Here is a 16,326-nt window from a genome sequence, read left to right on the forward strand (position 1 = left end):
CTGGATCAGGCCAATGGCCCATCTAGTCCAGCATCCTGTTCTCACAGTGGCCACCCAGAAGCCTGTGGGGAACCCACAAGCAGGATTACATCACAAGAGTCCTTTCCTCTCCTGTGGTTTCCAGCAACTGGTACAGTGGTACCTCGGGTTACAGACGCTTGAGGTTACAGACGCTTCAGGTTACAGACTCTGCTAACACAGAAATAGTTCCTCAGGTTAAGAACTTTGCTTCAGGATGAGAACAAAAATCAGGCAGTGGCAGCAGCAGGAGGCCCCATTAGCTAAAGTGGTGCTTCAGGTTAAGAACAGTTTCAGGTTAACAATGGACCTCCAGAACGAATTAAGTTCTTAACCCGAGGTGCCACTGTATTCAGGAGCATCACTGCCTCTGACTGTGGAGGCAGAGCACAGCCATTAATAGCCCTCTCCTCCGTGAATTTGTCTAATTCTCTTCTAAAGCCATCCAGATTGGTGGTCATTACTGCCTTCCGTGGCAGCAAGTTCCTTAGTTTAATGAACGTCTTTCATGTTGCCTCTTACTTTCCTTTTCTCTAAAAAGTCCCAAACCCTTCCTAAGGAAGTTTGGAAGATGAATTCCTATTGGTTCACTATCTATCTCCACTGTGTGGGAGATGCATATAGATTAACACTCTCCCAGGATCTGTGATGATGTGTTAGGCTCTTGAGCATGCACTGATGGCAGCAGATTTGAGATTCCCACATGTCTCCTGCAACATCTAAATTTCCGAAACAAGGGATGCAGAGGATGGGATGAGAGCAGATGCTGGAGAGTTTTCTTTGATCAACCTTTTTAAGCAACCTGGCTCAGCTTGCACTTCCTGGGTTATCCCCTGTATCAGAGCACAACTTATCCTTTGGTTTACACGCTGTTTTGAATTTTGCAATAAAAAAAAAAGTACCAATATGCATATAGAAATTGTGTATGCCTATAACAGTATTATTTTAAGTAAGAATTACATTTCTGGGGGTAAATTGCCTACAACAATGCGTATTTCATGCAAAAAGATTCAAAAATAATGTGAACTTTCATGCATTTTTCCCCCTTTAAAAAAATCAGGTTGCTAGGGAAACAGGATGGAATGGAGTTATGAACGAAGACATGCAAAATTAACACAGATTGAAAACAGACGGATCCATGCATCCCTAAGAAGATAGAGGCATAGCCCTCTAGCTCGGCAAAAGGAACCTCTTGAAAAATCTCTCACCTAGAAGCTTGACCCTTTAAAGTTGACCCAGGTACCCCTTTTTTACCCCAGAGGTAAAGAGCTTTCGGGCTGACATGGTCAATCCATTTCACAATTAAAGTACTTTTTAAAAAGAAACTGTTGAAAACAGTATGTGAAATGAAAAACATTCAGACAATGCTTGCTTTACCAAAAGAGAGAGAGAAAGAGAGAAGAAAGAAAGAAAGAAAGAAAGAAAGAAAGAAAGAAAGAAAGAAAGAAAGAAAGAAAGAAGGCAATGTTCAATGCAAACATTATGTGAGGTTCCCCAGGAGAGCTGGAACAGGAGCAGCTGAGAGTTATAGCTTCCTTTGTTCTGTTTAAAAGGGAAAAAGGAAACGCATCAGGAAGCCAGGCTGTGGAGCGCAGGAAGCCTCTCTCAGCCTGATAAAAAGAACTGAAGCGAAGTGGGTTTGGATGCAGTTATAAGTCAATCAAACCTGGATGGAGAAGTTGCAGCAGAAAGGTTTTAAATTTGTGCAGAGAACAACCAAGTTGCCGCATTAAATGCAACCCAAAGATCGTTTCTTGAGCAAGCCCTGGACCCCAGACCCGAGACATGGGAGATTGGGCTTAGCCTGCCACCTGCCTGTTGACTATCCTCACCACTGCTGGTGGGATGAGAGAGAGGCAAAAAACAATTTGTGGGGAAGACAAAAAGAGTGCCATCCTCCCACTTCTGGAGAGAGAGAAGATCTGAGCCCAGTACATTTCCGACCACAATTTAAAGTGTTGGTGCTGGCCTTTAAAGCCCTAAACGGCCTCGGTCCAGTATACCTGAAGGAGCGTCTCCACCCCCATCGTTCTGCCTGGACACTGAGGTCCAGCACCAAGGGCCTTCTGGCGGTTCCCTCACTGCAAAAAGCCAAGTTACAGGGAACCAGGCAGAGGGCCTTCTCAGAGGTGGCACCCACCAGATGTCAAAAAGAAGAACAACTACCAGACTTTTAGAAGACATCTGAAGACAGCCCTGTTTAGGGAAGCTTTTAATGTCTAACAGACCACTGTATTTTAATACTTTGTTGGAAGCTGCCCAGGGTGGCTGGGGAGACCCGGCCAGATGGGCGGGGTATAAATAATAAATTATTATTATTATTATTATTATTATCATCTGCAAACAGAACAACAAAGGGAGAGCATGGCTCACACGACCTATTGCCTTCATCACACAGAATCCTAGAGTTGGAAGGGACCCAGAGGGTCATCTATCTAGTCCAACCCCCTGCAATGCAGGACTCTTTTGTCCAACATGGGACTCAAACCCACAACCCTGAAATGTAGAATCTCAAGCTCTACCAGCTGAGCTATCCCAGGGCTCCCGTGTCTAGGAGAATCCCTGGCTGACCAAATGCAGAGGCACTGAAAGAGGCACAAGCAAAGCAACTGGAGGTGTCTCCATAACATCTCCCATGCCAGTTGGTGTGTCCTGACGCATCACGAGGCAAGACTGTCGGTGGCAACCCGTTCTCCTTGCAGACATCATTATCACACCAATAGCACCAGTTGGGTTGACGGTTCTGGCTTCAGAATCCCCACCTACCCCCTTTGGGATCTTAAAGCATGCCACAGGTGAGGAACCTGCAAACCCTCTAGATGCTGTTAAATACAGTTATCATGTCCCTGGTCGTTAGCCATGTCAGCTGGGGCTGATGGGAGTTGTAGTTCAACAACCTTTGCAGGGCCACAGATTCTCCATTGTTCAACTCCATCGGGTTCTCAAAAAAACAGTTCTTGACTTGGGGAGGCTTAGCGTGACAACATTCACCAGCCTCTGGGAAAGGTATGACTCATCCAAAGCCACCAATTTCATATCTAGGTTAGCAGGTAGGTTAGCATTTGAGCTCTTAGCAGGTGAAGTTGATAAATTTAGGTTAACGTGCTTTCATTTTTTCAAATAGAACAATTTCACAGACAACAGGCAACTACAGCCCTTTTGCAGTTTGGTTCTATGTTTGCTTATGGCACAAATGTTTATTTACTTATTAAATAAATTGGATTGCAGTGTGGAACAAACTTCCGTTTCCTTCTATTTCTGTTGATGTGAGACTGGGTCAAAACTGATGCCTATATGGCACTTGGCTCCTATAAAACTTTATAGGTTTGATATAACACACACTTACGGGAGAGGCTGTGGGAATGTGGGGTGCTCTTTTAAGTCATGTGTCCAAGTATAACCTTACTGGGTAGTGTGTGGAAATATCTTCAGAGAAATATAACTGATAATTGATCATGAATTGAGATCTGTGCGTACTTAGCACTTCTAGGCATGTCTGACAATGAAGATTATTCTTATCGAGACTTGATCACATTTGGCTTATTAGCAGCCAGACTCACGATTTCCAGGCACTGTAAAAATACAGAATCACTTATCGGTTTCTCAACGGTATTAAAGAATATGGAGGTTCTGTCTTGTGGACAAACTTATACTGATTCACTACGACAAAAAAAATGGCTATGTTGAGCATTGGATCCCATTGATATCATGTGCCTCTTAGCATGCCACTGTTTTCGAGATTACCAGCATGAGTTTGACCAAACTGCGGGAAGTAGTGGAGGACAGAGGTGCCTGGCGTGCTCTGGTCCATGGGGTCACGAAGAGTCGGACACGACTAAACGACTAAACAACAACAACAACGTGTGCTCCACATTCTGAAAGGAGGTGATCTCTCTGCAACATTCAAGAACATTACCTAACACATATACTTTCACATAGAACTCTCTTTTCATCTATTCTTTTAGCAAAGTATGTCTTGCTTTGATATTGCCCAGTCTGATTGATTTGACTTTCTAATTCCAAAAGGCTTCTTAATTTTCCAAACAACCTGCTTTGCTTAGGCAGAGGTCAGACCATTTCTGGGCTTTACTGAGCATTCATTCCAATATGCTTAAAGGGAGGTTATACAGCAATGAGCTTTCACCTTGATTCGCTTGCCAAGTATTTAGTACATCTTCCTGTCATCCATCCATCCATCTCCCACACTTTTCCATGCATCTCCCTGTCATTTTCCCAACCACAAAAGTCTGGATTTTCTAAATTTGTTGTGTTAGGGTGACAGTGCACTTTCACCCACTTTAACTGTGCAAACCTAAATTTTGGGTCTGCACTTGAATATGGACCATCTGGGGAAAGCCGAAGAGGAGAATCCCAGGGAAGCTGGCGACTCTGAGCCCTTCTGCTTACTGCTACCATTAATGGTGCCCAGTCTAGGAGCCATACCTAAGGCTTCCTGATGTCCAGTCCCACCACCAATTGGACACCAGTTGGTCTAACTCAACACTCTTCTCTATGACCTCAATTTCTGGAGCTCCACCAAACTGTATAAAACTCTAGTGGCGTTAGATCCAAAAATGACACATGCCAACCATTTCCCCCACCCAACCATGCAACAATGTGTGTCACATATTTAAGCAATTTTCTGAGGTTATGGTGCTTCTTAAGAGGTTATGGAGGAAAACGGGAAACATCAGAGAGGAAGCTGTGAATCCCTGAAAGGCAGCCAACCATTTCTTGACTGCAGTTCTCTTTTCCTTTGCACGTAAAATTAATTTACGATGCACTCAAGAACTATCAATGATACAGCCAGAGGCTGATGTTTTCCAACAGTGGCAGCCGAAGATGGCTTACAGGTGCGAGAGCACATCTTCAATCCTCAGGCAGGTATTTGCAATTTTACCACTATTGGGTTAGGAAAGCAACCAAACACCTTTGTATTCCATTTGCCTTGGGACAGAGGCAAACTTTCAAAAAGGCATGTTGGGCTCTTTCCATGGGGGGAGAAAACTGCTTGTTTGATGTGAAAAATGGATCAATTTAATAACAAATGAAAGTCTCCTGTTGCTTCATTCACAAAGGAGGCTGCCCCCAGCACCTTACACACCAACAGTGAGCTCGGTTTTTATGTAACCAAAATGGCACCATCCTCACAGAAGTGGGAGATATCAACAGGCTTGGGGAAATTCAAAGGCTTGCAGTATTACATAATATCTTCAAAGGGGGACTGAAAGACTGTAATGCAGGAATTGAAAACACCAAAGAGCTTAGTGAAGACTGAGCATGCCCAGTGGGCACAGAATGTTGTGGTGGGAAGAGGAAGGGGAGGAGGAGGGATGGAATGGAGTCTTGGGAAAGGGCATCACTGTCTGGCTGGAAATGATGGAAATCAGCTGTGATTCCGGCATTTCAGGGGGTTGGACTAGATGGCCCTTCAAACTCTGCAATTCTACCATTCTACGAAGTGCATCCCTAGCAACCTTGTAAAGCAGAGGACTGAGAACAGAAAGGGGATGTGCAACACACCTTGGCAAATCGTTTTAACCACAGCAGCAGCAACCACAACAACGAAATAACCTCCTTTCCCAATCTAGATAAGTCTGTTGAGATGAAGCAACCTAACCAGGCATGGCTTTTTGTGAGAGTTCAGTACTGATACTAGAAACAAATCCTTAGGCTCAAAAAGTGCTCAGATGTACCATGTTATTTGACAACCCCCCCCCCCAAAAAAACCCCACATTTTCTTTTTTATTATATTTTTTCTTTTCTTATTTACTTAGCACCTGGCTATGCTTGGGAAATCTGGTTCCAATAAAAACAAACAAACAAAGGACATCTGACAAGTCGGAAGGCTGCCTTCACCTGTTCTAAAGAATGAAATAATTGTGACAACCAGAAGAAAACATGAGGAGGGGGGGGGAGGTATTATTGGCCCTAGTGACCCCCACCTATAGGATGCCAGGAGACACACACAGAGATCCAACAGGCGACTTTTGTGCCAACTTTTAAAGGCCTGCTAAAAATGTTTCTATTCTGCCAGGCCTGTTCAAGCAATTCATAGAACTGTAGGGTTAGAAGGGACCCAAATGTCAGCCCTGTTTAGGGAAGTTTTTAATGTTTAATAGATTATTGTATTTTAATATTCTGTTGGAAGCCACCCAGAGTGGCTGGGGAAACCCAGCCAGATGGGCAGGGTATAAATTATTATTATTATTATTGTTGTTGTTGTTGTTGTTGTTGTTATCTAGTCCAACCCCCTGAAATGCAGCAATCCTGCCCAAGACTGATCCCTGGGTGGGCTCGAACCACCAACCTTCTGGTTAACAGCCAGGTGCACTGACCCACTGTGCCACAGTCTAGCCCATCCATAGTAGTCTGCTGCTGTTTGTTTTAAACTTTTCTTTCCAGCTCAGAGACCTGCACTGTTTGCTGGTTTGCTACTGGGCCAGGTTCCAGGTGTTGCTAATAGTATATAAAGCCCTTAACAACCTGGGATCACTTTCCCTACAAGATCGCCTTACCCCACATGTGCCCACTTGACTGCTTCAATTGATGGAATTGGCACTAATACACGTGCCACATAATAGCCTGTCACCATTTGTAATAACTCAGTCATTTAGTGTGGCAGCACCTGCACTTTGGAACTCCCTGCCTGTTGAGATCAAGCAGGTGCCTTCAGGGTCCTCTTTTTGACGCTTGCTAAAAACATCCTTGTTTAGACAAGCCTACCCAGATGCTTAGAAAGCTGGTGTGAATACTAATCTGCTTTTATTATTTTAACTTTCTGTGTGTTTCAAAGTATTTGAATTTTTTCTTGATTTTCTTGTTTCTGTAAACCACTTCGAGGGTTTTTTAAACAGTCAAGCAACATATCATTTTTCTGAAATAAATAATAAATAAAACATGTTTAAATCTTTTTATGCTTTAACTGTATGGCTTCATGTTTCCATTGCTGTAAACCACTTTTGCTATATTTTTATGCTATGTTGTTGTTGTTTAGTCGTTTAGTCGTGTCCGACTCTTCGTGACCCCATGGACCAGAGCACGCCAGGCACCTCTGTCCTCCACTACCTCCCGCAGTTTGGTCAGACTCATGCTGGTAACCTCGAAAACACTATCCAACCATCTCGTCCTCTGTCGCCCCCTTCTCCTTGTGCCCTCCATCTTTCCCAGCATCAGGGTCTTCTCCAGGGAGTCTTCTCTTCTCATGAGGTGGCCAAAGTACTGGAGCCTCAGCTTCACGATCTGTCCTTCCAGTGAGCACTCAGGGCTGATTTCCTTAAGAATGGATGCTTTTGATCTTCTTGCAGTCCATGGGACTCTCAAGAGTCTTCTCCAGCACCATAATTCAAAAGCATCAATTCTTCGGCGATCAGCCTTCTTTATGGTCCAGCTCTCACTTCCATACATCACTATTTATGGTCCAGCTCTCACTTCCATACATCACTATTTTATGCTATAGTGGTATACAAATATTTTTATCAATCAATAAATAAGCTCTGTTTTAATTTTTGTAAGCTGCCTGGAGTGCCAGTTTAAAATATTTTTATGATATTATTATTATTATTATTAGTCAGACTAATTTTTCCACCTCTGAGTCCATGTTGGCCTCCAGTGACTACAGAGTTTACTTTTCCATCACCTACAATCCTGCCCTCCTAACCACAGCAGGTCCTCCAGAAGTTCCTGAACTACAACTCCCATCAGTCCCAGCAAACACTGCCAATGGTCCAGGAGGAGGATGGGAGTTGCAGTTCAGCAACGAATGGAAGGCCAAAGGATCTCTACACCTGCAGAGCACGTGCTGCATAGGAGCCCAACTCCTAGGGGCCACAAGAGCTTTGGCCCCTGCAATAAAATATTTGAGGGGGCCAGCCCCCCCAACAAAAGTTGGTGGGCATTGCCATCCATATGGGGTGTGTGCACCACATCAGGTGATCGATTATGCTGGGGCCCCACAATATTCTATTCAAGTTGACACTCTTGACATGCTGTGCCCCTGAGCTGTGGTCCCCAAAAGCGTATACAGAATCACTCTGCATCACAGATTTGTTGTTGTTGTTTAGTCGTTTAGTCTTGTCCGACTCTTCATGACCCCATGGACCAGAGCACGCCAGGCACTGCTGTCTTCCACTGCCTCCCGCAGTTTGGTCAAACTCATGCTGGTAGCTTCAAGAACACTGTCCAACCATCTCGTCCTCTGTCGTCCCCTTCTCCTTGTGCCTTTCATCTTTCCCAACATCAGGGTCTTTTCCAGGGAGTCTTCTCTTCTCATGAGGTGGCCAAAGTATTGGAGCCTCAGCTTTACGATCTGTCCTTCCAGTGAGCACTCAGGGCTGATTTCCTTAAGAATGGAGAGGTTTGATCTTCTTGCAGTCCATGGGACTCTCAAGAGTCTCCTCCAGCACCATAATTCAAAAGCATCAATTCTTCGGCGATCAGCTTTCTTTATGGTCCAGCTTTCACTTCCATACATCACTACTGGGAAAACCATAGCTTTTACTATCTGGACCTTTGTTGCCAAGGTGATGTCTCTACTTTTTTAGATGCTAAATCACAGTTTTCGTTGTCCTTTAACTGCTTAAGAGATCCCAAAGAAGCACATTTAAAAACACAGCCAGCGTATCACGCAGGTTAAGAGTTGACCACTGGCAACCTTTTTTTTTAAAAAAAAGAGCCAGCCGCTGTTCTAAATGACAGGCAGGCAGACGGTGTATGTCAGTTGCATGTTTCAGAGGACAGAAATAGGCACAGACTCTCAGGAAGCACACAGAGCTCTGGCTCTGAGGTTGGACAAATTACCCAGCCTTGCGGGCAACTGCTCCTTCCCTTGCAGGCTACGCTCAAGGGTTCCTTCCCTGTCCTTTCACAGATCTTCCCTCCTCCATCTGTTATGTTGTGGCAAACCAACTTTGCAAAGAGGAGCCGCAGCTGCAGAAAAATGCCCGTTACCGTTAGGACGTTGCCAGGTGCATCGAGAGTAGCCTCCTGCCTGGAAGGGGACTGTCTTGCGCTGCACCCATCTCCCGGTGGCCCAGAAGCAGCAGTTCCACTTGGAAAGCTTTCTCAATCCAGCTTTCTCTGGCTTGGCCAACTGGCAAAGGACCAAACTGGGTTTCCTCCTAATTTATTTATTTATTGCCCGCCTTACAGTCCCAGGGCAGGTCACGTAATTAAAACACAACATTAAAAGCAATTTAAATTTAAAGCAATGTAAAGGTCATCTCAGTGCTGTTTTGCAGTCCCAGATTCTTCCAGAAGAAGAAATGTTCACCGTTCCACAAATAAGTACACAGATGTGATGATTTGGACAGGATTCTTTCTCGTCTTGGAGCCCGAAAGGGGTGAATTATAAGATTAACACTGATAGGAACTGCATGTTTGAAGGGGCTCAAACACACAAATGCCATCTTCCAGGCCTGTTTGCCAGGAGAGAGAAGCCAACAGAATAGAGACACAAGACTTCTTGCCCTTTCCCCAACTTATGCCTCTGTCTTGAGAGCCAGAAAATTAGCAGTCGCCAGATCAGCCTTCACCAACCCGGTTCCCTCCAGGGGTTGTTGGACCACATCAGCCCCAGGTAGCATGACAAGCACTCAGGGATGAGGCAAGTTGTAGTCCAAAGGGAACTAGGCTGAGGAATCCTGCATTGGACCAGTCCCCACCCTCCTCTCAGATCAATCTGCACGATTGGCAATCAAGGGCATAAATTGCCATGCTTGCTTATGGAGCAAAGGGACAAGGGTGAACAAGTATATCCAAAGGCAGCGGTGGAGCCTGACCCATTAAGGCAAATGGAGCACTGCCCCATCAACCTTGGTTAGGGTTGCCATATTTCAAACAGTGGAAATCCAGACAGAAAAGTGGTTGAGCTTTCCCCCCGCAAAATTGCATTAAAATGCCGTTTTTGAGCTATTTTTATGGGGAAACAGCAAAAACAGAACTGACACAGGCTGCCATACGCCCAGATTTTCCAGGACATTTTCCTGATTTCTCCCCAGACACTGCTGCTGACTGCAGTATTCTGGATTTGTCCAGGAAAATCCATACATATGGCAACCCTAACCTTGGTCTTCCTCCAAGCGCCTCCATCCTGGCCTTCCTACTGACAGCCAGTCCAGCAGGTGGCCCTGCCTATCAACTTCCTCCTCTTCAGTATTGCCCTTGTAGAACTCAGCAGAGAGAAGGATTTGAGCCAAAGCAGACTTAGTTGGCCCTGCCTGTCATTGGATCTGGTGCCCCCTACTGTTGGGCTCCCTGCCTTCCACCCTACCAGTACCCTATGGGCACCAGCCGCCACTGTAACAAAGGCAAACAACCACCAACGCTCACTCACAGTTCATATTTATGTCCACGTTTCCAAATCCATTCCCTCCACCTTCTGGCGAGCATTCTGCTAATGCAGCTTGCGTTTCTTCTCTTTTCAGATGCACTTGAATTTGGAAAAGGGAGAAGAATATAGCAGGGATGGGGAATGTGGGGCCCTCCAGACAACGTTGGATTGCATCTTCCATGTTCCCCTAACCGTTGTCCAGGCTGGCTGGTACAGATGAGCACTGATGCCCAACATCACGCAGGAGCAAAACTTGGGTGTTGGTTGCCTCCTAATTCTGCAGTTCTGCAGACCTAGCGAGATTAATATTTTGCCATTTTACCCAGGGCACCTGTATACATTGCATGTCAGTTGCTGGGACCAGCGCCCCCCACGCCCCAGCCTGCCTTGCTGGGAGCAACACTGAACTGTTTAAATACAAACTGCATTTCGCTGCAAGGGCAGATAATGCCAACCACAATGCACCACTTCCATTTACATGGATGCACATGGTTACAGCCGGTGCTTTTCTTCAAGAAAGAAAGGCGCCAGTTCTCACCACAAAGATGTTACAGTAAGCGCCACACTTTTAACCAGTGTTTTTCTTCGTGGGGGGGGGGGGGAGCTGCCGGTACTACGTACCTTGAGTACCCCCTGAAAAAAAGTACTAGTTACATTTCATGCTCACCACCTGCTCCTCTTGTGGGTGGCTAACACAGGAAAAGCCTTTTCCCACAGCAGCCAGAGCAGTAATGACAAAGGTGGGCTTTGGCCTTTCAAATTTCAGATGTACCCAGTGCCGGATTTACATATAAGCTAAACAAGCTATCGCTTAGGGCCCCACTCTCTTGTGGGGGCCCAAAAAAATTAAAGGAAAAAAAACCTGGATGTACATTTCCAAAATATAAGGTAACAAACAAATAAAATAAAACCTACATATGGCAACAGTGTTTTGTTTTGTGCTGTGTAGGCTCCTATGATGTATGTAAAGGGCCCCACCTGCCATATAAAGGGCCCCATTACCTTCAGTAGCTTAGGGCCTCATCAAACCTAAATCCAGCCCTGGCTGCGCCCTCCTGTCCAAAGCCAAAATTCAGTGCCCATCCCCATCATCTCTTACCTTCCGTTCTGCACAATGCACTATGGTGCGGCGCCAGTGCGGGGGAACCTGTCGCACTGCCCTGAATCCAAAACGTAAACCGTCCTTTACATCATGGATGGGGCAACCTGTGGCCTTCCAGATGTTTACCAAATGACACTTCCTATCAGCCTTGACTCTTGGCCAGGCTGGCTGGGGTTGATGGGAGAGGTAGTTTAGCAACAGCTGGAGGGCCGAAGATCTCTGCTGCCCCCCCTGCTCCCCCCAAAAACCTTTCCAACCATCAGAGACACCAGCAACTGGAATCCAGCAGCATCTAGGAAGCTTTATTTATTTACTGCATTTCTATCCCACACTTTTTCTTCAATGAGCTCAAGGTGGTGGACATGGTTCTACCCCTCCTCAATTAATCCGCACAACAAGCCTGCAAGTTAGGTCAGGCAGAGAGATGGTGATTAGCCCTACGGTCACCCAGTGAGCTTCATGGCCAAGCAGGGATTTGAACTCTAGTCTCCCAGGTCATACCCCGTCTGTCCAACCATTACACCTCACTGGCTGATTTACACATTAGGTCCCATATAAAGCTACACACGGAGTTCAAGCCCATGGAAACAATGCTGAGGCCTATTATACAAGCATCCACTTTTGGCCCAGACAACACAAAACATAGCTCTTAAGAGTGGTGCTGGGAAAAGTCATAAGGTGCTCCCCCATATTTCATGTTGCACAGAAGTTATTACAGAGATTTTTAGCAGCAACCACAGCAAATACTTGTAAATGCATGCTGCTGTTTGGCAGTTCAGCTGGGACGGGATACTAAAGCAAGCCTTTGAACCATTCGCAGAACTTTTCCTTGTTTCATTCCCTCTTACAGATTCCCATTATTATTATTATTATTATTATTATTATTATTATTATTATTAACTATAAAAAGACGCCCCAAGCAGCTACAATTATGGCACCATTGCTGTATCTGTGCGACACAGAACAACTAGCAAAGCAGATTGATGTATGAATGATCCAGTATAAATCCACCACGAAGGCCCTGGCATTACATCAACGATGTGTTGCTGAATACAGGGAGGGGTTTCCTTTCCATTCAAAAAATTGCCATCCTCTACCGGCAGCCTCAGGGCTCTACCACTTCGCTATAGGGCAAGGGCAGGGAACCTCTGGCCCTCCAGATGTTGCCGAACTACATCTCCCACCCAGGACAGGGGCTCAAATTCACCTCTAGGTGGGGAAAATCTTGGAAGCCCAAATAAATAATTCCCAGAGCCCTGTTGCCTTCTCCTGGTTTTACTCAGGAGTGTTTCTGTCCGAGAGAGAGAGGAGGAGGAGGAGGAGGAATAGGATTTGGAGTAGTTGGCTTCAGTCAGTGCCTGGGAGGCTGAAGGAGAAACTGATGTTTTTTCTCTCCAGGAGTTGGTGGTTAGGACGCAAAATAGCTGAAGGCTTCGTGGTAGCAGCAGCCTCCTTGCCAGGTCATCAAGACGTCGCCCGCTCCTTCCCCACCGCTCCCTTCCACCCTCCCTGCAGGGTGGGATGCTGCACTTGTTACTCACTACGAGGAATCTGGCAGATTCCGCAAGAGATCACTTGCGGGCGAGGCGGGTGCGGGAGAGGGAGGGAGAAGAGGGAGGGAAGCTGCTGCCGCCGCCCCGCCCAGGCAAGGAAGCCGCTAGGGCTGTTTCTCCGCCCGCCCGCCCGCCGCGTCCCTGCGCACATTCGCCTCCTCTGATCCGTTTCAGGGGCTGCTGGTGAAGCCGTCAAAACAACAACACAAAACTACTTTCCTGCATTGCAGTGGGTTGGACTAGATGACCCTGCGGGTCCCTTCCAAATCTACATTTCTAGGATTCCGACAACAACAACGACGAATCTCCAAAAACAGGCAGATACGTTTGGTGGGGGAGAGCACCCTCCGCGCCAGCTCCCTTTCCCCCCGGGGCCCAGATCCAACTCGTGCGCCTCGCAACGAAGTCCCGCCCGACACACGGAAGTTTTAAAAGATCCCTTCCCCGCCTCTTTCTTCCTCTGAAAGGCGACCAAGAAATTAAGCAGGTCCGTAATGGAGCTGGGGGTGGAGGAAGGGAGCCCCCTTGCCCCGCGTGTGGCGTTGTTGTTTTTCTGTAGAGCGGCGCGTGTTCAGACGAGCCCGAGGATCAACCGTGTCCATGCCTTGAAAGGGGACTGCGCCAGTCCCAGCAACCGAGTGGCCGGGCTCGGGACACTCAGACACCCCACCCCGGTCGCAGCAATCCAAAGAAACCCCGAGCAGTGGCGCCCCCGCCGTGGGAAGGGCGCGCGTGGAGCCAGGCAGGCGAATAGCAGCGCCCAATTGACAGAAGGCGCTTCGCGGGTAGAAGTTGCCCTGAAAATTGGGGGGGGGGGGATTGCAAAATTCAGAAGGAGGGGAACCGGAGATCCTGACGCCGCACCAATCCCGATTACCCTGGACCTGGATTTCGTTGCGCACGCTGTAGTCCTTCTGCAAAAGCATCCCCGACCTGAGCAGCTCCTCTAGCCCGGAGCTGCGGGGTCCAGCGCTTCTCGTCCTCCCGCCAGCTCTGCCTGTTCCAATGTGTGCGTGATAATGCTGGTGGGGAGAAGGGGGGAAACGCACAAGACTAGCCCCCAAGATCCCACCAGATGCTGCCAACCCCGATTCCCCAGCCGAGGGGGAGGCTAAGCTGGAGGGAAGGCAAGCAGCTCAGGCTTGCGCTCTCCCGCGCGCCGCTTGCGCCCTTCGCGTAGGATCGCAGCCGGCGCCGCGCAAGCCAAGTAGCGAGGAGAGGTAAATAGGCAGGAGAGGGTGCTCCTCGCTCGCCGGCCGGGTTTTAACCCTTCCTGGACCTCCCCTTTCGGAAAGAGCCACAGCAGCCCTCTTCCCAATTGTGCCCCCCAACCCCTGCTCGCTGCGCTCCTCTCGCCCCGCATCCATCCATCCACCTCTTCATCCGTCCTCGTTCCCCCAGTTTCTCCCCCCCCCCTTACCTTAATGGTCCCGTCCATCGAGCGCGCTTCCCAGTCCGGCGTCCCGGGAGTCCGCACATTGACCCGGTTGAGCTCCGCGCCCGCGCTACGCCGCCCGCTTCAGCCCCGACTCTGTTCCGCGCCCGCCCGGCCTGCCTCCTCCGCCTCTCCTCTCGCCGCAAAGCGAAAGAGCGACAGTTAACCGGATGAAACTTTTTTCCCCAGCTCACTTTGGGAAGTGAAGTCACTCGAGGAGGAAACTTCGCTCCCCGCCGCGCCTGGGCCGGCCCTGCTGGATCCGAAGAGGAGGAGAACTTTTTTTTAAAAAAAGCTAGCAGGATATTTGCTGGGGTTAGATAAGGAGCGAGACCCCGGAGCGCGCTTCAGGACTCGGGGCGCTCCCTCCGGCTCCTGCAGGATTTTGGCTGGCTGGTCAGGAGAGGCAAGGAGCCCCCACTCGGCTCTCCTCTCCCGGACATCTGGGGGAATATTTTTTTCCCCCAGCTGTCCAGACAGATTTATTTAAAGGTGCCCGACGCTGCGATCCTGGCTCTATTTATCCGGAAATTCAGTAGGATACAGATCCGTTGCAGGGTCCCAGTTTGAGCCATCAATTCCCGTTTTCCTTCACATGCAATTTGTAAAATAAATAAATCATTCATAAGGCGTTTTCCCGTCCGGAGGTTAATTACATCGGGGATGGGGGAAGGCTCTCGTTCGCCCCAGCCTACCAAATTTGATTTGATTTCTTACGGTTAAATGTGTCAATGTGCTCTTTTGGATAGATGACAAAACCACATGGTTGTCAATATTCAACAGGCGTTTCATGGAACGGTTTCTGGAGGATTTTTCCTTTGTTTGGCTTTTCCCCTCCCCCGTTCCTAACAGGGAACTCAAAACTCCCGTTTATTGCCAGGAAAAGGGCAACTAAGGTAAGGCGCGAGGCAACCGTGGGTGGACACGTGTATACGTGTATGTGTGTATAGTGAGAGCGTGAACCTTTTCGCTGGCTTCGCGTAACCGAAAGCCACAAGATTTCTTTATTTTCAAAATAAAATAAAACATTGTTTGCCACCAAGTTTAATAAGCCAAGAGTGGCATCCTATGCGTGTCTACTCAAAGACCACGGGATTCAATGGAGCTTACTCCTAGTTAACAGGGTGGTCCTAAGCGTGCTTCCCTGTAAGCAAGTCCCACGGGCTTCAGTGCGATTTACTCCTTTGTAAATTTGTTTCGGATTTCAGCCCGACCGGAGGATTGCAGCTTTGCAACGCGACCCTAACCATGTCTACTCAAAGGTAAATCCTATTAAATGAAATGGAGTTTACTCCCAAGTAAGAGGAGCTAGGACTGCAGCCCTTCTGGGGACCCCTGTTCTTTATTTTCTGCACCTTCTCAGTAATACAGCATTTGTACTACGGAATGGTTCCTGGAGTCACAAACTGACCTTCTTGAGCAACCTGTTCGGGTGATATCCTGGTCAGCACTGCAGCCAATCGGCATTTTAACGTTTTTGCGTTGCAGGACAGCTGAGATGCAGCGGCATCCCAATGATGCCTACTCGGAAGTAAAGGGTTCCTGAGTTCTCCAGAGTGTGGAGAGACGTTTGCTCATTTCAAGTGAGAGGGACTGTGCCAAATTTACTGCGTTTGGGGGTCTGGGACAGTTTTAGGACAGATTCACATGCGGGCCAAGCAATTGATGGAGTATATCTATATATGGAGACGCTTAATTTCGAATATGTTTTTCTATTACGAAACAAACTCCCCCCGCTTAGGACTAGGTGCAAGGGACTTAGAAGACCTCCCTTGCCGATTTTGATGATGGAAATAGGTCTGAGACTCAGGGCGGACGGTGAGGGGACCCAATGTAAAAAAAAAAGGATTGAGAAGAAGTCCGATCCTCTCTGCCTTTTTTTTCACCA

The 16,326-nt window shown here is 47.6% G+C and overlaps 1 protein-coding gene and 1 long non-coding RNA gene across 6 annotated transcripts in view; one reads left to right on the forward strand and one right to left on the reverse strand.

The window, feature by feature from the left end:
• Nucleotides 1–16,326, reverse strand: part of FLI1 (Fli-1 proto-oncogene, ETS transcription factor) — a 117,556-nt gene that overhangs the window by 76,353 nt on the left and 24,877 nt on the right. Inside the window, exon 1 of one of the 5 annotated variants that reach the window (XM_028707553.2) lies at nucleotides 14,424–14,640. The exons of 3 other annotated variants lie outside the window; for them this stretch is intronic. In XM_028707553.2, coding sequence (XP_028563386.1) covers nucleotides 14,424–14,482 — 59 coding nt within the window. In that variant the 5' untranslated portion in view covers nucleotides 14,483–14,640. Of the gene's footprint in view, nucleotides 1–14,423; nucleotides 14,641–16,326 lie in introns of those variants that run through there. One more of the 5 variants, XM_028707552.2, reaches the window with a different exon arrangement.
• LOC114585174 (uncharacterized) lies at nucleotides 13,064–15,072 on the forward strand. The gene is made up of 2 exons (XR_003703833.2): nucleotides 13,064–13,490; nucleotides 14,628–15,072. It is a non-coding gene; the product is annotated as an uncharacterized LOC114585174 (long non-coding RNA).

The sequence above is a fragment of the Podarcis muralis genome, chromosome 15 (assembly GCF_964188315.1).
Source record: "Podarcis muralis chromosome 15, rPodMur119.hap1.1, whole genome shotgun sequence".
Lineage (NCBI taxonomy): Eukaryota > Metazoa > Chordata > Lepidosauria > Squamata > Lacertidae > Podarcis > Podarcis muralis.